This window comes from Macrotis lagotis, chromosome 5 (assembly GCF_037893015.1).
Source record: "Macrotis lagotis isolate mMagLag1 chromosome 5, bilby.v1.9.chrom.fasta, whole genome shotgun sequence".
Lineage (NCBI taxonomy): Eukaryota > Metazoa > Chordata > Mammalia > Peramelemorphia > Peramelidae > Macrotis > Macrotis lagotis.
This window is the reverse complement of record NC_133662.1, coordinates 255,408,407-255,429,461: the sequence shown is the minus strand read 5'-3', so window position 1 is coordinate 255,429,461 and position 21,055 is coordinate 255,408,407. Positions and strand designations below refer to the sequence as shown.

General features: G+C 47.3%; 1 protein-coding gene across 4 annotated transcripts in view; it reads left to right on the top strand.

The window, feature by feature from the left end:
- Positions 1 to 6,420, top strand: part of SH2B2 (SH2B adaptor protein 2) — a 67,128-nt gene extending 60,708 nt beyond the window's left edge. For all 4 annotated transcript variants that reach the window (XM_074189477.1, XM_074189474.1, XM_074189475.1 and 1 more), the window contains exons 8-9: positions 2,576 to 2,747; positions 5,799 to 6,420. In XM_074189477.1, the coding sequence (XP_074045578.1) occupies positions 2,576 to 2,747; positions 5,799 to 6,133 (507 nt within the window). In that variant the 3' untranslated portion in view covers positions 6,134 to 6,420. The remainder of the gene's footprint in view (positions 1 to 2,575; positions 2,748 to 5,798) is intronic.
- Positions 6,421 to 21,055: the final 14,635 nt, after the last annotated feature.

Genomic DNA, 21,055 nt, shown 5'->3' with positions numbered 1-21,055 from the left:
GGCATGGAGTCCAAAGTCCAGGCTCAAATTTGGCTCTGCTGTTATCTAGAGTCACTGTCCAGGTTGCTTCCCCTCTCTGGGGCCTCAGTTTCTTCATAAATGTGGGGGTTGGCCTAGATCATCCTTATAGTCCTTCCCACTGAGTTACTATTTGTATTTTTGCAAAATGCTTCCCAGGTCAATCACATAGGGGTTGACTGGCTGATGCTGAGCCCCTCTGTCCACTGAGCTGGTCCCTTGGGAGTAGATAATGCCTACCATCATTGCTTTCTTAGGTCTACTTCCTAAATGACTCAGGGGTTTCTTGGGTTTTCTTTGCATTTTTCTTTACTAATGCTTTCCCCCATTATTGAGGCTAATTGAGTATGTGAGTATGTCGAGTCATTGACCTGGAGTGGGAAGGGCCCTTGAGAAGCCATCTCGTCCTAGTCGATCATAATGAGGGCACAGGCGTTTCTGTGGGCAACCACAGATGGCAGCCCTGGAGCCTCCCAGCAGAAGGGGAAGGAGCTGGTAGATGCTGTGTCCACTGGCCTCCCTGATGGCTGCAATCTGGCCCTCTGCCCTTCAGATGCTCCCATCTTCTCCTTGGGAAGGAGTATTTTTCCCCATGACTGGGGCACCCTCTGTGGGCATTACCCGCTTTTGCTGTGCAGCTGCACCAGCCTCTTGGCAGCTCTGGAGATGTTTGCATATCTTAAAGATCATCTCAGAGTTAATGCCTTTCCCCCCCAGGGGCTCTTCTCTTGGAAGCCAAGGCACCCTTGCCAGCCAACTTACAAGGCAACTTCTCTGATAACCAGGTGATTAATGAATTCCCAGGCGGAAATGGAGTAATTTGTTTTTCTCTGTGTGGGGGGGTTGCAGTGGAGTGGGCAGGGCTGGTATTCTACAGTAGAGTTAAGGGCTTGGGTGGAAGGGGGAAAGGCCCTTAAAAAACTAAAGGAGGATTGGGCCTAGGAGGAACCCCAAAGAGAGCTCAGAGAGGCTTTGGCTTAGGGACATGAGGCAGGCTGGCAGCATTTAGGGTCCCATTGTCCAAGCTGGACTTGACCCAAGGTCCAGCTGACCTTCCTTCAGCCTCCACCCAGAAGAGATGAGAGGAAGTTCAAGTGGCTAAAGTGAAAGAACCCCACTCATTCAGAGCAGCCCATGGGAGTGACTTAGCTTGCCCAGCTGGGCCCACAGAGTCCGGCTAGAAGGCCTCCCCTTTCATGTCAGACATGCCAGCCAATGGGGCAGTTAGGTGGTATAGTGGATAGAGCACCAGCCCTGGAGTCAGGAGGACCTGAGTTGAAATCCGGCCTCAGACACCTAATGACCTAGTTGTGTGACCTTGGGCATGTCACTTAACCCCATTGCCTTGCAATCAATCAATCAATCAAAATAAAATAAACAAAAACATGCCAGTCAAGCTGACCATTCTGCAGGTGTGGGCTGCTGCTCACTCTCCCTCCTCATTCATCCACACAGCTGCCTGTTTCCCTTTCCTTCACTCACTGTCATTCCAGACTAACTGGCTCCAGACTTACTTTCCCCAGAAAACTTTCTCTGACCTCCTGATCATTATTGGACAAAAGGATCACAATTGAATAACTGAAGGAAACCCTAGAAGGCACCTTAGTCAACTTCCTTATTTTACAAGAAGGGAAACTGAGGCTCTGAGAGGGAGTCAGCTTTCAAGGTTCCAGAATAATTGATCTCTGACTCCTTGTCCCTCAATTCACTCTTATGTAGTCTTGTGACCCAACACACATTTTCTTCATTACCAAGTGTCCTTATATCAATTATGCTTATGTACTTTACCTCCCTCATTTTCAAGGGGACTGTGATTCCCCCATGGGGGTAGATAGTTTGAAATCAGAAAAATTGAGGGGAGACAGAGATGATGATGTCAGAGACTTTGGGCTGTAATTAGGACCATAGTACCTAGAGCTGCAGTGAGTCAGCGCCACCTCTGCCCATTTTATGTATGAGGCAACTAAAATTCATGGAAGTTAAATTACTTGCCCAAGGTCACAAAGGCAGGCAACCTGAGGCAGGATTTGAACCCAGAGCCTCTTGGCTCCAGAGTCAGGACTTCTGCTACTAAACCACACCAACTCCTTCCTTTCTTTCTTCCTTTTTTTCGATCCTTCCTCCTTCCCATCCTTTCTTCCTCCTTCCCTTCCTTCCCTCCTTCCTCAATCCTTTCTTTCCTTCCCAACTTCCTTCCCTTCCTCCCCTCTCCTTTCTTCCCTGCCCTTCTCTTTTTCCTTTCTTCCTTCCCCCTTTCCTCCCTCCTTCCCTTCTACCTTCCTTTCTCTCTTCTTTCCTTTCTTGTTTCCTTCCTTCCTCCTTCCCTTCCCTCCCTCCTTCATTCTCTCCTTCCTCCCTCCCTCCTTTCCTTCCTTTTTCCTTTCTTTCCTCCTTCCTCATTCCCTTTTTTTCCTTCCTCTCTCCTTTCTTCCCTCCTCACTCTCTCCCTTCCTCCTTCCTCTCTCCTTTCCTCCCTTTCCCTTTTCTTCTTTCCTCCCTTCCCCCTTCCCTTCCTTCTTGTCATTGCCTCTTTATTGACCCTTGCCTTTTCCCACAGCACCTGCGCCTGTCCTTGAATGAGAACGGTCAATGTCATGTCCAGCACCTCTGGTTCCAGTCCATCTTTGACATGTTGAGGCACTTCCACACCCATCCCATCCCCCTGGAGTCTGGGGGTGCAGCCGACATCACCCTTCGCAGCTACGTGTTGGCCCAGGCCCCCTTGCCCGGTAAGAGTTACCTCCCTTTGCTCCTGCCCCTGCTGAGGGTCCAGGGCCTCTCCTCCTCAGCCTGGGCTGTGCTGAGGCAGTCAGCAGACAGTGCCCTATCAGGATGGGTAGCTGGTCTGACTCAGTTGCTTTCCTCCCCCCACCCCGGGGAGACTGGGGCTCATGGACAAGGGAGCACATGTGGGTATGGGAGGAACAGGAGTTGGCAATGTCTGTGGGAACCCTGAATATTCTCCCCGGACTGTTTCAAGCATCCACCCACCCAATACTTCATATCCAAAGTCCTTTCCTGGACCATGATCTTGGGGGGAGCTTAAATCTCCCCCTGCCCCTCAGGTCCCAGCAAAGTAAAGAGAGAAACATAAGTTTGAAAGGCTGGTATGTGGAGGTTTCCAAAGTGAACCTGCAGGTGCAGACTTCTGGCCCAGGAACCCTGGGAGACAGCAGGGCTGAGGAGAAAGGCACTGCTTGGGTGACCCTTCCTCTTATGTAAAAGGAAAGTGGGGATGCTTGGACCACCTCCAACTCAGCCTCGTGAGATGGAGCATTAATAGAGGGCTAAGCACATTACAAACATTATCTCCTTGGAGCCTCACAACAACCCTGGGAGTCAGGAACTATTATTATTCCCACTTTACAAAAGAAGAAACTGAGGCAAGCAGAGATTAACCCTAGCAAGAGGGTCACACATCTAGGGAGTGTTTAAAGCTAGATTTGAACTCGTCTTCCTGGTTCCAAGCCCAGGGTTCTACCCACTGGCCCACCTAGCAGCCCCTGCTGATCTTCCATGGCAGTGGGTGACTCCTATCTCATCTAAGCCATGGGAGCCATCAAACAGCACAAAGGGCTTCTGGGGAGCAGAGCTGGGGAGGGGGCAGCCTCTGGAGGCGGGAGGCCTTCTTGCCCCCTGGGAGAGGGAATTCTGGCATATCCTGGAGCCAGGGGAGGGTCAACTCTCAGCCATCCTGGAAATTGCATTTTCCCCCCTGTAGATGGCTCTTCTCTTCCCTGAGTTTTCTCCAGTCTCAACACCCCAAGTTCCTTCCACCAAACTTTCAAGGGCACAAATTCAGGTCCCTTTATTGTCTTGATCACTCCTCTCTAGGTGCTACCAGCTAATCAATATTCAGTCTTAGTGCAGCTTTTAAGCTTGAAGATTTTGGGGGTGTCCCATACTCCCTAAACTGGAGAATCCAGAACTGAGTATCATCTGTTATAAATGTTGTCTGGCCAGGACAGAGTTCAGGAACATTCTTGTCTCCCTTAAACCGAATCCTGTGTCCCCAAGGGATCTGATTCCTATTGAGCTTAGGGTCCACTAAGACCCCCAGATCTTTTCCAGAAAATTTACTATTTAGTTGTGGCTCTGCCATTTTGGGCTTGTGAAGTTACTTTTTTGTTTCTGAATTGAATTTTATGTTATCAGAGGCAACCAGATGGCATGCCTTTGACACATCCCTGGACATACCAACTTTACTTCTTAACCTTCTAAGTTATTCTCTAATACCCTTAAGTTTCTGCGAAGATGGGACAGCCAGGTGGCACAGTAAATAGAGCCCTGGCCCTGGAGGCAGGAGGACCTGAGTTCAGATGCAACCTCAAATACTTAATAATTATCTAGCTGTGTGACCTTGAGCAAGTCACTTAACCCAATTGTTCTGCAAAAACAAAAACAAATAAAAAAAAGTTTCTGAGAAGATACTATGCTGCATTAGGGGAAGGATTTCCTTTGCCAGTTGAGTCCCAGGTCCAGGCTCTTCCTTAGCTAATGGATTTCTCCTCCTTGAATGTCTTTGAGCCAAGGACAGATAATCATTTGGGTTAGAGATGGTTAGGAGGGGATACAGGTTGCACCCGATGACCTCTAAGTTGCTGCCAGCTTATGCCCTCAGTTTCTCCACCATCTAACATCTGACCTTCTCTCAAGTTTCAATCTACATCCTAAGACAAAACAAGTTCCTTTGGGAGAAACCCGTAGAGGGAAATGGGATTATTGACTTGGGGGGAAGCACATTATGGCCATTCTGGGACTGAATGACTTATGGGAGAGGTTGGGCTGCCTTCACATTAAGGACTATCCCAGCTCCCTGCTTTCATCCTGGGGGGGGGGGGGGCGGTCCCAGGCATCCTTGCATGGAAGCTGGCAGGGAGCCTCAGGCAACAAGACTTGGTAAACTTCTGGCTTCCAGTCCAAGGTTTTTCCCATGAATTAGCCATTTAACTCTGAACTAGCCCTTCCTCACCTGGAAAATGGGAATAATCGTTTTACTGCTGCCTCATGGGGTTGCTGGGAAGAAAGTGCTCTGGAGCCGGTGAATTTGTATTCTTATGAATGTTGCTCCTAATAATCCACCTTGTGACATGAGCATCAATAAGTAACCCATGAGTGCCGTCACCGGGTTGGGGACTTAAAGATAAGGTCCCTATCCTCACTGGGGCTCAGGGGCAGAATGAACCCAAACACAAAAGACAAATAGCAATGCCAGCTCATAGACTGAATGATAGAGAGAATATAAAGGCCTCTCATTTTACAGATGAGCCAGTTGAGGTAGAGAGGTGATCACACAGGTTGTAAGTTTCAGAGGCAGAATTTGAACTCTAAATCCATCTCCATCCCTCGCTTCCTTCCAGGGCCATCTCCTTTCCTGGTCCCCCCATTTCCTGGTACCTGGACTCTGACACATAGAACATAAGCTTCATGAGGGCAAGGAGAGTTTTGCTTTTGCATTTGATTATTCCAATGTCTGTTAAACAGTAGGTGCTTAATAGATGCTGATTGATTGGCTGCTAGAGTAATTCAGATGTCCAAGGCGATTGAAGGATGCTTCATGAAAGCTGAGATGATTGGAGGAAACATTTCAGGCTACTTGAACAAATTCATGGGGGTGGGCATGTAGCAGACAAAGAGTGGATGTCTTTGCCCAAAATGGTGGCCTGGAGTTGGGCAACAGTCAGAGCTCCAGGTGGAGGGATGGAGAATGAGGCCTGGGTCAGTGGTTCCGGCCTGTCTTGTCCTGGGCCCACTGACGTGCTCTGCGTTTGCTTTGGCAGACCCCGGCCCGGCTCCCGGCACGGTCCCCCCGCCTCCCAGCTGCTGGAACGAGCCCCCCACCCAGCATTATTTCTCCAGCTTCGGCCCTGGGCCCTTCCAGCCGGCTTCTCCCTCGGAGGGCGGGGGCGCCTCTTCCTCTTCAGCCTCCTCCTCCTCGGGCACTGCCCCACAGTCACAGTACCATCGCACGGAGGGAACATTGAGCGCCAGAAGCCGGAGCAACAGTGCTGAGCGTCTCCTGGAGCCTCCAGGCCCTGGGACCGAGGACTACCATGACAGTGAGGGGGCCCGCAACAGGACCCGGGCAGTAGAGAACCAGTACTCATTCTACTAGGCCTCCCATCCCCAGGGAGCAGAGACCCCTGGGGCTTTGGGGCCAGGACACCCCCTTCACCAATGGGTGTAGGGATTTGTGGACCCCTCGTGGCTCCGGAGGAATCCCTCTGAGTCTGGCTGGAATTTCTGAGCTGGCCATGGTCTCTCTTCTTCCTTTTCCTTCCCTTTCCCATGTTTCTCTCTGCCTTGGTCCCACCTCCCTTGGTTACTGCTCTGGAAACCTACCCGCTAACCCAGTCTGGGGGGAGGGGGTATGGGCCACTTTCCAGTGGCCAGGATCCCATTTCCCTCCCTCTCCCAGTCCTCCCCCCTCCCCTCCCCCAGTCCTCCCCTCCCCCAGTCCTCCCCTCCCCTCTCCCAGTCCTCCCCCCCATGGAGTGGCCCATGGGCTGTGAGATTGAGTGCTCTATCAGAAGCTCTTCAGTGAAGATATTGATGTGATTAAAAGAGCCTGTTTTAGGGACTGCAGCTATCCCGGGACTCCGGGCCTCCTTCTTTGCTCGCCCCATCTTTTCCGTTCTTCTTCCCCCCTTATCCCGAGTCTCCTCCAGATCCCTGCAGTCTGAGCAAGGGGAGAAGCTGTGGAGGCCAGGAGCCAGAAACAGGCACCCTCAGACACCAACTCCTTTCCCCTGCCTGCTTTCTGGGCCTCCAGCTCCTGCTCTGTAAAATAGAGAGGCCAGGCCAGGTGCCGGGCATCTGCCAGAATCATGTCTGAAGCTAGCCGGGTGGGGGGGGGGGGGAAAGAGAAGGTCCCTCCCTTGGGGGGAGCCTGGAGTTTGGTTGAGGAGGACAAAAGAAAAGCACCTGATATAGAAGTGGTGACAGACAATCCTAGTGATTGGGACCTTGGAGGCCCCCCTGAGCTTCATCCCTTCTTTTTCTCAGGGGAGGAACCCAAGGCCCAGGGAGCTTTAGTGATTTGCCAGGGATGGGCAGTTGGTAAGCCTCTGAGGCAGGATTCAAACTTGGGTTTTTCTGGTTCCCAAGTCTAGCCTTCAACCATGAATCATTGAGATTTGGAGACCTGCTTCAAATCCTTGCTCAGTCATTTAGTAGCTGTGTGACTTTGGGCAAGCCATTGAAACATCATCATGGCCTTCCATTCCTGTAGAAGAAGAGGGTTGGTTGGAATGACTTCTGGGGTCTCCCTCCCAGTTCTTCTGATCTCATCTGTTGATCTCGGGGGATACTTCCCAATGGAGTCCTTAAATGGGGGAGTTTGGATTCCTGCACTTCCCAAATCCAGAGAAGCCCTATCCAAGTTTAACCCAAATCCAGTAGAAATGGATGAGCCTGATGGCCAAGGTTAAACTACCTGGTTGAGTGGTTATGATCAGTTATTCAGTCAACAAATGTGACCTGAATAGCCCATTCTGTCCATTCCCATACAAGGGACTCTGTTGGGGGGGGGATTCAGAGGAAGTAGATTCAGAGGAAGAAAACTTGGATTCTCACCCTGGATCCACATCAGATGTGATCCTGAGAAAGTTGCCTTAGTCCGACTGGATCTTGACTTCCTTGGCTCTACCGTGATGGAGCCTGGGGATGACTCTAGGACCTCCTGGTTCCTATGAACTTGATGCTCTATGACCTTCTTGAGCAGATCTTTTAGAGCCAATAATTAGCTGAATATGAAAGTGATTTTCTAATACCTCAATCCAGACTAGATGGGGGTGGGGTGGGGAATGATTGAAAGAGGGTGAAGAAGGTAGAGTCATGAGAGATGAGCTGAACCCCCAGCTCTGAGTGTCATTGAGGAGCCAGAACACAAATTGGTCTATGAGATAAACCACTCGATCCATGAGCCTCTATTAAGCCCTTCCCTGGGTTAGCCATACAAAGACAAAAGTGGCCAGGCCCTGACCACAAGGATCTTAAGTTCAAAGGGTGGTGGGGAAGAGAGAGAGATGATATGGACATGTATACACATATGCATAACGTATATGAAATTAAAACAAGATAATTGGGGAGATTGAAGGGGGGGTCAGACAAGTCTTCGTGTAGAGGTTGGCATCTGAGTTGAATTCGCCATTTTGAAGGTTCCCCTTTGTCCACCTATCAAAGTATTCCTTAGCCTTTTGGTGAAATCTGAACCTCTTTGAGGGTCTGGTGAAGCCCTTTCTCAGAAAAACCTATTTGTTGCCTACTTCATGGAAAAGCTCTGTTTAGCAAAAGTCATAATTGGATTTTTTTGCCACCCAAGTTCAAGGACCCCTTGGAATTTCACCACAGACACTATGTTAGGAGCCCCCAAGTCAACAGGAGTAGAGTGGTCTCGGGGGTGGACCTTCCAGCTGCTTTCCTACCTGTCTTCCCCGCCCTCCTCCCCCTTTTCAGCCTCCAATCTCAGAGCCTCCTGCTCAAGGCCAGGGAGCTGTCCTTACCACTCACAGTGAGTCCTTCCTCCTTTCTCTTAGACTTGGTGGAGGTCCTGGCCTGCTTTAGAGGAGAGATCTGAGACAACAAAGGAAGAATCAGAGGACAGAAGGATGGTTTTTATTTGGATATTTTTGTTTGCTGAAGTTTGGGGGAGGTTCCCCCCAAAGTTAAATCACTCCAGACCAGACTGATAGAAGTTGCAAATAACTATTGGCAAAAATAGAGTAGAAACCAACTGTGGCTCCCCTCAGCCTCTGGGTATCTTAACTCAAATAATGGGAATAATGTCATGCTTAAGGAGGTAAAAATTATAGAACAAAGATCCCCAGGTGTCTGACTGGTAAGGCCCTTGGAGGCTCCCTAGTCCTCACCCCTGAGCTTTTGGAAGGGGAAGCTGAGGCACTGGCTTCCCCGAGATGAGCAGCCAGAAGCGGCAGAGCCAGGATTCTGACTCTCCAGGGGCTCCTGCCCCACATCCTCCCCAGGGACTTTCCCTGCCCATTACACAGGATCTGGGTGTTTCCAGCCCTCTTCCTCATCCCCATTTACATCTAGAGGAATCCAGGGCAGGCTTTCTCCAGAAACGTCCCCCAAGAGCCTTCGTCTGAGAAGAGGGTCTGGGAACAGGGAGGGGCTGAACCAGTCTTTGCCTCCGGATGCAGAGAGAAGACTGGGTTGGGAGGGGTTTGATTGGAGCCAGCTGTTCCCCTCAAGCAGCCACCGAAACTGTGGAGGGGCTGTGTCCCTAGGGAGGCCAGCTCCTGGAAATAGTCCTTCAGAATGAGCTCCTCCACAAAGTCTGGAGAGAATGGGGCTTTGGGAAAGGTCAACGGACCCCCACGTTCCGCAGCAAACCCTGGCCAGAGTTTTCACCTTTGACCCCTTGAACTATTTGGGACCATCTTTGCCTTCCAGACCACATGGTCACTCATGCTAGCTGACATAGGAAAGCAAGTCTGGGGGGTCATTGGGACTTTAGCTTTCCTGCCAAGTGACCTGCTCAAAGACAGGAGTAGTAAGAAGTGAGTTTGAAGCCACATCCCAGACTTGCAACTCAAGAACCTTTTACATCTCTAAGTCATTTCCAACAGATCTCTTGGATCAACAAACTGTGGGATGGGGGGGTGGATAATTTAGATAGAGGGAACAACCTGGTTTAGAATCTGTGCCTCATATTTGAGCAACTGGGTTTTTAATGAAGCAAATGTGACCTTTTCCAAAATGTGACCCTGCCCAGTGCTAGGAGCCAAATGGAGAATAATAGCCCCTGGCCTGCCTTCTTCCTACATTTGGACATGACCCCAGTGGACTATACTGTAAGCCAGCAAACAGATTGTGCCCTGAATTGGTAATATGGCCCGGAGCTGGGATTTCAATGGTCTAAGATATTTCCAGGTGAGGAAAGTCCCTCCACCAATTCACAGTAGCTCCTGCTTTACAACTTTCAGTCACAGAAAATTACATGGGGAGGGCGGCTAGGGGGCGCAGTGGATAGAGCACCAGCCTTGGAGTCAGGAGTACCTGGGTTCAAATCTGGTCTCAGACACTTAATAATTACCTAGCTGTGTGGCCTTGGGCAAGTCACTTAACCCCATTTGCCTTGCAAAAAAAAAGAAAAGAAAATTACATGGGACACTGCAAGTAAACTCCCCAGGATGACCTAGCCAGTATCTGTCAGAAATAGTTTTTAGGGGCAGCTAGGTGGTGCAGTGGATAGAGCACTGACCCCGGAGGCAGAAGGACCTGAGTTCAAATCCAGCCTCAGGCACTTAATAATTACCTAGCTGTGTGGCCTTGGGTAAGCCACTTAACCCCATTGCCTTGCAAAAAAAAAAACAACCCTAAAATTTTTTTTTTTAATTAGTTTTTGAACTTGGATCTTCTTAGCTTCCTCTGGAAGACTGATTACAAGGATTTCAAATCAGTCAATATTTAATAGGTCCATACTATGAGCAAGGTACTAAGGACACAAAAAAGAAGCAAGTCCTGCCTGCAGGGATATCGCATTCTACTAAAGGATGAAACATATTCACAGATGAATAAATAAGAGATCATTTGAGAAGGAAAAGATAATCACTGGAAACACACAGAAGAGGAGGTCATTGAGTTGAAGCTTGAAGGGAACTAAGGATTCTAAGATGGAAAGAGTACACATCATTCCCATGACCTTTCCCTTCCTTCATCTTGTTAATCTTGCACCCTTCCCCATGGCCCATTCTCTTACTTTCCTTCTGCCTGTCAAATCTATAAGAAATTTCTAGTCAGAGCAAAGTCATGGAGGTGGGAAACAAAATAGCGCATTCAGGGAACCTCCAGGATGCCATTTTGGTTGGAATAAATCATGGATTTGGGAAAAAACAGCCCTGTGGAGGGCTTTAGCTTTCACAATGAGGAATTTGCAGTTTATCCCAGAGGTAAGAAAGAAAGGAGTGCTAAAGATTCCTGGGCAAGAGAGATGAAGTTTGGGGGAGGTTCCCCCCCAAAGTTAAATCACTCCAGGCCAGACTGATAGGGGAAGTTACAAATAAATGTTTGAGTAGAGGATGGGAAAAATAGAGTAGAAACCAACTGTGGCTCCCCTCAGCCAGACCTGGGTTGTAGGAAGATTATTTTGACAACCATGTGGAGCAAGGCCGAGCCTGGGAGCAGGGAATGGTGTGAGATGAACCTCGACATCTGGCCCAGCTCTTGAGGGTCTTAAAAACCAGATTAAGAAGTTTCCAATTTCTTTGGGAGGCTTTGGGAAACGATGGAAGGCTTTTGAGCAGGAAGGGGTTGTGAGCCGAGCTATAATTAGAGAAGATTAATTGGCAGTGGAATCTGGGATGGCTTGCAGGGAGGACAAGACTGAGAGGAGGGAGACCAATTAGGAAGCTATTGCAATAGTCTTAGGTCAGAGGTAATGGGTGTTTGAACCAGAGCGGAGGCAGTAGGAGTGGAGAGGGAAGGAAAATTGGATTAGGCTTTTGTAGGTAGAATTAACTGTCCATAGACAGTAATTGGCTGTCCGGGGAGAGGAAGGAAATGAAGATGACTCAGAATTTTGAACCTGGGTGACGGGGGAATGGTTTAGGATGATAAAAATAGTGAAGTTGGGAAGGGGAGGGGAAGGTGGAAGATTTGGTTTTACAAGAGGCCCTGTTGGCATTTTCAGCCAGAAATGTCTATACACTTGGCAGTGAAAGAAGTATGAAATGGGAGCTGGAGAAGGGTAGGAATAGAGAGAAGTGTGTTTGGGGCTTTTAGGATTAATCAAGGATTTATTAAGAGCCTGAGATATGCCAGGAACTGTGTTGCTCAGGTATGAGATTTCAAAAACAAAATTGAGACATCCCCTGCCCCTGCCTTCAGGGAGCTGATGTTCTAAAGTGAGAAACAACCCACAATAGAGAAGGGTTGGCTATAAGCAATCAACATGAGTTTATTAAGCCCCAACTAGGGTCAAACGTCAAAATTGAAATTTCCTGCCCTCAAGGAGCAGGAAGTAGTGAAGATAACATGGCACATGGAAGTCCACGAAAGGTAAATACCAAATATAAAGGCTAGGGACTAGTCCAGGTACTGCCAAGTGAGAAATTCTCTTGACCAATCACATCAGCATCTTAGGGTACTGGAGAGCCATTTTAGGTATATAGTGAGAGGCTCAATGACTTCCTCACCCACATATAAAAATGTCCTTACACAGAAGATGAATATATAAACTAATTTCAAGAGAGACTAATAATTGGGGAGGGAAGCATAGGAAAGATTTCATATAGGAGGAAGCATTTGAGACAAACTCTAGAGGAAGCTAGAGTTTCAAAGAAATGGAGGTAAGAAGGGAGTGAGTGAATTCCAGACATGGGGGAAATGATCTGGACAAGTCAAGGAGACAGGAAACAGAATCTTGAGCATGGAAACAATGATAGATGAGTGATCAAAGACCTGAAGGGGATTTGTATGTAATGAGTTTGGAAAGGTGGGCAGGTGGCAAATTGTGAAGGTCTTCAGATGCCAGACAGAAGAGTTTATATTTGATCCTTTGGCAGCAGTGTGGAGAGTGGATTGGAATGGGGAGAGGCTTGAGACAAGGAGACCACTTGGGAAGCTTTGGCAAGAGTCCAAGTGAGAGATGAGGGCTTGAACTGGGTGTTGGCTGTGTGAATGGAAAAAAAGGGACATATGCAAGAGAAGAGTAAGGAGTTGGAAATTACAATGAGGTCATGAACCTGAATGACTGGAAGGAGGATGGTGCCCTTGACAGAAATATGGAAGAGAGTTATACTTAGGGAGAAAGAAGACAGTGAGTTCTGTTTAGCACATGTTGAGTTTGACATGCCTTTGGGACTTCTCAAGGGTAGAGGAAGGAAGATGGAAATTAAGTCAAAAGCAGTCATGGAAGGGTTAGCCTTGGGAAGGCTGGGACTACAAGGTAAATAGACAGTTGAAAGAAATGTCAAGGGCCAGCTAGGTGGCACAGTGGATAGAGCACCGGCCCTGGAATCAGGAGTCCCGGAGTTCAAATCCGGCCTTAGACACTTAATAATGACCTAGCTGTATGGCCTTGGGCAAGCCACTTAACCCCACTGCCTTGGAAAAAAAACTAAAAAAAAAAATAATGTCAAGGTAAAATGGTAAAGAGAAAGTAACTACAACAAATGGCCTCTTGTCTTAATAAAATCAGAATCTGAGGTAATCTGCTGAAGAGGAGTGGGGATTAGGGTGGAAGTTGAAAGTGTTTGGAGCAGCTACTGTGGCAAATGTGATTGGGAGGCCACCAGAGAGAAATCAGATTTCCATGCTTCAAGGAAAAACCAATTGCAATTGTATCGCATGAATTTGTGGTGAGCATAATCAATGCCATTTCTTATGGGCCTGACAAGCAGAAGAAATGTAACAGAATGGGTCATGGGGAAAGGTGCAAGATTAACAAAATTTAGGAAGGGAAAGGTCAAGGGAACGATGGATTCTAGGTCTTCATGATGTAATCCCTGAAATAATTGTGACAATGGAGTCTATCCTGGGTGGGGACATTAGGAAAGACTAAAGTTGGCGGAGAGCCTGGAAACCTAGGGAGAGGTTGGGCAATCTAGAGGAATGATTCTCAGAATATGGTCCAAGGAAATCTAAGGGTTCCCAAGACCCTTTTAGGGGATCTGTCAGGTTGAAACTATTTTCATAATAATACAAATGTTTTAAATTCTAATGTAACTATTCATGGATATAGCCCACATAAGCAAAAGCTTTTGATATTGAATAATATTTAGGAAATGTGAGAGGGAAAACTAAGCCAGATGTTGAGTTCATTAAAAACAAAGGAAGGGCTAATTCTGGGGGGTTTTATAGATAATGGTAGAATGGATGAGGTGGAATAAAAAAATTAATTAGTCATTCTATGAACATTTCTTAATCATCTCCCGTGTGTTAGAAATTTTACTAGCTGCTAGGAGCAAAAAGACAAGAAAGTCCCTGCTTCCATTGAACTTACCTTCTATCAATGTAAAAAGAAGAGAGGTTGTCAATTAAAGATAGCTGAATGGAACTCAATCCTCCAAACTGGACAGGAGGAAAATGGGGAGCAAAAGGAGCCTGCCTCTTGGGTGGGAAAGGATCTCCCTTAGAAAAGTCAGTGGCTTATTCAGAAATAATTGCTTGAGATTGAGATGAGAAGTGGTAAGGCAGCATGTGAAAATTGTGTACATATCTGAGTTTTGCTTGTGAGAGAGCACACCAAAAATCAGACGCAGAATTTAGAGGTGGCAGGGGGAAGAGGAGAAGGACCCTGGGAAGCAATGAGTGGGGGAGAAGGTAGCTTTATTCAGTCACTATGGACAACAGAAGTGAGGAGAAACCTGAAGGGCTTATTGGCAAGAAGGGAGATCTGAAGTCTCCATTACCTTGTAGAGGACTCACCAATCCCAAGGTTATTTTTGAAATTCTTATGACATATCCAGGGAGGACCCCTCCCATGTCTGGAATGTGTAAAAAAGAAAAGACAGGATACGGGGAGGAGAGAGAGGTATAGTTTTGCTACCCAGCTGTACTTGGTTTGCCTCTTCAATGAACATTTATTGAGCCCCTACTATGTGCAATACTCTCTGGGGATACAAGGAATGATCAAAAACAAACAAACAAACAAAAAAAACCCTAGCCCTTACTCTACTGGAAGGCCCTGGTGGTGCTGAAAGGATGGTTCCCCAGTAAGAGCTCACATCTTGACGTTTTGTGAAAAGCAAAGACACCCCCACACCCATTCACACACATCATATGAGATGACTTACTCCTGTTCATCTTGGAATTTTTTTCTGCTCATCAGCCTTCATCACTATCATCACACCAGCAACAAAACACTCCAAAAAGCTTAGTGTTCTATCAAAGCCAGGACTAAGGGTAGGCAACATGGAGAGCCGCTTTGAGAGTAGCATCCACTAGGGAGCAACAAATGACCCTTTCTAGGTTGCTTTTGATTAATGTACATACTTTCATGCCAGAAATGTGCCTTCTTTGATGCCAGCTCTCCATGGAGAGCAGATTTTTTTTTTTTAGTGATGAGTCAAGTCACATGTGTGAGAATGACATGCACACAGAAGGTGCTTAATAAGTATTTATTGATTAGTTAACACTCTATTATAGGTGTTGCCTGTCCTGGGTAATCTGGATCCCATGTTCTCTGTGCAGTCTAAGGTCCCATATGGTTTTTTGACCGCCATGACCAATTTGGAGTTGCAGTTCACTCCAGACTTTCCCTCACCCAGGTCTTTTTTCATCCAAACTGTTCAATAGCTATGCCTCCCCCATCTTGTATTTATGAAGTGGTCTAAAAAAATTTATCAAATATTGACATTTAAAATATTGAAATGTTCATTAAAATACAAGTATTTCTATGCCAAGCACCTTGTTCAACTTTGGCAACAGAGACAAAAAGGAAATACTCCATGTCCTCGGTGAGCTTACATTCTATTGGAAGAAGTCCATAACCTAGAATGGACAGAAGCAGAAAAAAAAAACCAGGAAAAAAAATCACAGGTTTTTATTAAGTGCCCACTGTATACAAAGCATTATATCAGACACTGGGAGAAATGTGACATTTAGAAAAGAGATAGTCCCTCCCCATCCAGAGCTTGCCAGCTACTTTGAGGATGAACTGACAAAGAGCTATCTATATAATAGGAGTGCATCAGAGAGTTGGAAGTTGGTAGGTGGCAGGAAGGGGAAGACTGTCTGGAAGGTTCAGAGAGGGCTTCCTACTGAAGGGACCATTTGGCTGAGGAACCAGAATGAAATGGGAAACAGTGAGAAGTAATGGATGGAGATCTGGCCTCAGGGTCAGGGAAATCCAGGTTCAGATCCAGCCCCTGAGGTGAGCAAGCTGGGTAGCCTTGGTCAATTCAATCTCTCAGAGTGCCCAGGCAGTTCTCCAAGAGAAAGAACAGAGGAGACACTGATCTGCATCGGGAGAAGGGATTTCTCCATGGGATGTTCTTACACCAAGAAAATCATAGGTTCAATAAATTCAACATACAGAGATGGAGAAGTAGGTCATTTCAGGCAAAGACCACAGTGACACCTTACTGTATATCCAGTAGGCAGAGAACAGTTGGACCAAAGGGAAGGGAAGGAGAGTAAACATTTATCAGGTGTCTGCTATGGGGCAGGCCTGATAAAAGTAGGTTTTTTTAAAACAAACATGATCACATTTGATCTTCATGACAGCCCTGCAAAGTAGGTGCTATTATTGTTCCTATTTTACAGATGAGGAAACTGAGGCAAACAAGTTCAGTGACTTGTCCAGGGTCACACAACTAGTAAGCTGTGTGAATTCTGATTGAACTCAGGTCTTCTTGCCTCCAGGCCCAGCCACACATCCTATCTCTGTCCTAAAGCTGAGAGACTTTGCAGGAATGTTCCGTGAGATGAAGCTGGGGCCACCCTCCTTGGAAGCCTTGACTGCCAAGCAGAGAAGCATGAACATAACAAGCAATAGGGAGCCACTGATTTTTGAGCACAGAAGCAGCAAGGTCAGTTCCAGAGAAAGCTCATCTTGGCAGTTTTTTGGATTGAAAGAAGAAGAAAGGGAAGATGGGAAGGCCCACAAAGAGGTACAAGAGGTCCTCAGCTCCCCGAGAGACCCATGGATAGATATCATGTGTCTGCAAATTTGAATGGAAAAAAATATGACTATCCTATAATTGCAGTTTAGTATTTTCTTACACTATTTACAAACACAATACCAAGAGAGGCAGCAGAGGAGAGAGTCAGGAGGATCTGAGTTCAAATCCAGCCTCAGACACTTAATAATGACCTGTGTGACCTTGGGCAAGCCACTTAACCCCCATTGCCTTGCAAAAACCCCCCAAAACAAAACACAGTACAGAGAAGGGTCTACCATAGGCACTGTCAGAGTCCTCTAGACTGCCCATGGGGTTTCATGACAGAAACAAGGATATGTGAGCATAGATATAGTAAGGAGGGCCTGTGCAGGTAGAAAACTCTTTGGGAATAAGAGAGAAGGGTTTGGAGAATAGAGATGTGGAGGCACATCAAGATTTGGCTGCTGATGGGTTCTAGGGTTGAGCATTTCCCTCCCTAGGCGTCTCTCTCAAAATGTAACCCATGTCCCCTTTGAGGGGAGGCACATTCTGTCCTTGTACAGTAGGTGGGACCCAGTTTGCTAAGTATTTTCTTCTCTGATAGGTGAACAACATGAGGGAACTAGGCACCTTTCACATGGCAGAGAAAAGACCCTGGGGTGGGGATGGGGGTGGAGGTGAAGGAGGCCAAGAAGTGAAGGAGGAAGGCCAGAAACAAACTCCAAAAGCTTCCAAATCCTGCCAAAGACTAAGCAAGAGGCAGTACAATATAGAGGAAAGGGCCTAGTACCCAGGAGACCAAGGCTTGAGTTTCAACTCCACTGTTAACTCATTGTATGATCTCAGATCTCTCTGGACCTCAGTTTCATCTCTAAAATGAGGGCTTAGAGGTCAGCCTAGATGCTCTCTAAGAGTCCGTTCAGCTCTGATATTCTCTGATCTCTGAATGCTATGAAGCCTGGAAATGACACCATTCAGGGCCAGGCTTGGAGGTGGGCAAGAAGACCCTAAGCATACAACTCTCAGTTTTGGGTGCTCCAAGCCCCTGGAACCAGATGCCCACTATCAAGGACAAGCCTTTAGGATGTCTTTTGATTAGACAGTATGGTGGAGCAGGTAAAGGATCTAGGGGCAAGAAGACCTGGCTTCAAGACCTGCCTCCTGCCTGAATCCCCTTTTGTAGCCTTGGGCAAGTCTCTTAACTTCCTTCAGGCCCTGTTTTCCCCATCTGTAAAATGGGGATCATAATACCACCTTCCTCATCAGATTGTTGTAAGAATAAAGTGAGTTAATGTGTTAAAGAGTCATTTAATCCTTAAAGAGCCAGATGAATGGTAGCTGTTTTGAGTCTTAGTTTCCTCATCTGTAAAATGAGGGAATTAAACTCAATGACTGCTAAAATCCCTTCATCCCTGTCTCCAGTCCAAGTAACCTGCCAAGAAGATTTAAATGAATGAAATTCCCACATATTCATTCATTCAGCACGTATGGATTTGAAGAATGTGGGGATTCTGAAGGCTGTGAACATGGGGTGTGTATTAATGAAAGGGGATGGGGCAACTGCTTCCCATCTACTGTGGCTTCAGGATCGAGGCCCACATCTCAGTCTAAAGGGGTCTGGCTCCAGGGGGCAGTTGGGGGGGGGGGACACGTCTGGAACAAACTTCCCCCAAAAGGGCTCATAGTAAGTCTTTCCTGCCCTCTGCTGGCAGACTCCAGACCAGCCTAAGATTAACTGCCATCCTGGAGTGAGGTTAATTTAGGGATCTGTGTCTTTCTCCAGGTTGTTGGCTTGTAGCTGGCTCACCAGCTGCCAGGGACAGGATGCTTTGAGGATTGGCAGCCCCTGGCTTCCTCAGATGGTGGGCCAGGACCAAGATGCTTGGGGTGATGGGATGGAAAGAACTCCGGCTTGGGAAGGAAGACCAAAATCATCTCCCCCATGGTCATCTCTAAAATGAGGGAGTGGAGGCAGCCTAAATGGTCTTTACTTTTTCGCTATTTTTATTTTAGTTTTTGCAAGGCAATGGGGTTAAGTGACTTGCCAAGGTCATACAGTTAGGTAATTTTAAGTGTCCGAGGTCACATTTGAACTCAGGTCCTCCTGACTCCAGGGCCGGTGCTCTATCCACTGCATCACCTAGGTGACCCCCCCCTTTTATTTTTTCTTTTTGCAAGACAGTGGGGTTAAGTGGCTTGCCCAAGGCCACACAGCTAGGTCATTATTAAGTGTCTGAGGTCACATTTGATTCCAGGGCTGGTGCTCTATCCACTATACCACTTAGCTGCCACCTAGCTGCTTCCCACCCTGGTCTTTAATTTTATTTTATTTAAGGTAATGGGGTTAAGAGTGACTTGCCTAAGGCCACACAGCTAGGCAATTATTAAGTGTCTGAAGCTGGATTTGAATTCGGGTCCTCCTGACTACAGGGTCAGTGTTCTATCTACCTTGCCACCTAGCTGCCCCACCATGGTCTTTAAGGGTTCGTTCGGCTCTGATGTTCTGTGATCTGTGAATTCTATGAAGCCTGGAAATGACACCATTCAGGGCCTTTTCTGATACAACCCTAACTCCATCTTTACCAAAAATCCCTTGAGAGAGGAAATACCTCCAGCTCTTAGAAAATAGCCTAGAAAGGGGGGGTCCTAAAGGAATGGGTACCAAGGAGATGGGCTGGGATGCAAGGGAGGAGGCTGGAGCCAGGATCTAGGGAGAGGGAGTTGAAAGGGAGAATTTGACTTTTGCTTTCTTTGTCTCCAACCCTTGCCCTCCTTCATGACACCCTGGGGAAGCCTCCCCAGGAAGGAGGTTGGCCTGCATCCGATCAACTTCTTCCAAGACAGTTATCTCTCTCAGTTGGTCCTAGCATTCACAGCTTGGGCTGTTTTGGAATGGGTAGCCTAGTCCAGAGTGAAGAGGGTGGGCCTGATGAGATGCCCCTCCCCAGGATGCTCCCCACTCTCAGCCTCAGGTCTGATGGAGGTGGCGGTAGAGGAAAAGGGGGGGGGGCCTGTGGAAACCCTTCATCTCTAATTCATCACTGTTCAGTGCCCAAAGTCTGTGACTTGGAGCTGGGTGTGGGTGGGAAGCCAGGTCTCATTGGAAGCTTCACAGATCTGTGATTTTGTCAGAGCCAGTTCCAACCCCTGCAGGATACCTCGCCTGGCAGAGTTCAGGTCCATCTCTTTCTAGCCAACATGGCAGGGGCTCTCATGAAATCTCAGAGCTAGCAGGGGCCTTGGAGATCATCTCCTCCAACCCCTTCATTTCACAGAAGAGGAAGCTAAGCTTCAGAGAAGTGGTAACGCTGGGATTCAAAGCCAGATTTCCAGATGCCCAGTTTCTTTATATACTGCTTCCTCTTGATCTTTTAGCATCTTGGAGAAGTGGAAGAGGGAGGGCTAATTACTGCTATGAATGAACAGATGTCAGATCCCTCATACAGCGGAAAGATCTGGAGAGATGAAAAGGGCCCTTCCTGCCAGGAGAGAGGAGCAGAGTAGCCCAGACCCAGGATCAGAGGTGCTGCCCTACTCCTGCACAGGATGAAGAACCAGAGCAGACCCTCATCAAAGTTGTGCTGTCCTTACCCAGTTGGATGGGGGCTCCTTCCTGTCCTCTGCTCCCCCCACCCCCTGCCCCAGCCCAGGTATCTGTCCTGTGTCCTGTTCTCCAGTAGGAGATGATAGAAAACCATGAAAAATCAGAATCTAGCTTCATAGTTTATTTCCCCTCCTTGGCCTCAGTTTCCTTCTTTGTAAACCAAGGTTTGGACTCTCTGGCCTCTGAGGTCCTTTCCAGTTCTATCTAGATGTATGATCCCAGTCTCTGATCATTTCCCACCCTGGATGAGGGACTTCATCATATTCCTCCCCTTTTCAGCTTATGTTTGTGTCTCCTGTTAGACTGAAATCTCCTTGAAGGCAAGGAACAATTTATGTCTTTCTTTGTATTCCTAGTGCTTAGTGCATAGAAAGTGTTTAATAAAGATTTACTGACTGCCTCTGCCCCTCCAACCTGCCAGGCTATACAAGGCAGCTCCTCCATCTAAGGGATATATATATATATATATATATATATATATATATATATATATATATATATTGGAGAGGGAAAACCTTTAAAATCCAAAAGAATGAATTGGTAATGGTGGAGTTGACAGATAATGTGTCAAGTACTGGGGGGGACAATTTGGGGAGTATCAGAGGAGACTTCCTGGTACCCTTCAAATGAGGGTCATTATCTATATCAATGGTATTGAGGAACACGGTTGCTCTCTTGTGAACCCTGGATGCTATGCTGGGTTAATGGGCACAATCTAGCAAAAGGCTATGACTTCCTTTTATCCCTCAATGCCAGCCCCAAAGCAATAGGTCTTAACTCTAATCATGCTTAAAACGATGGACTTGATTTACCATTTGAAGATCTGGATTTAAATCCTGATTTGACCACTGACTCGTTGTGTGAC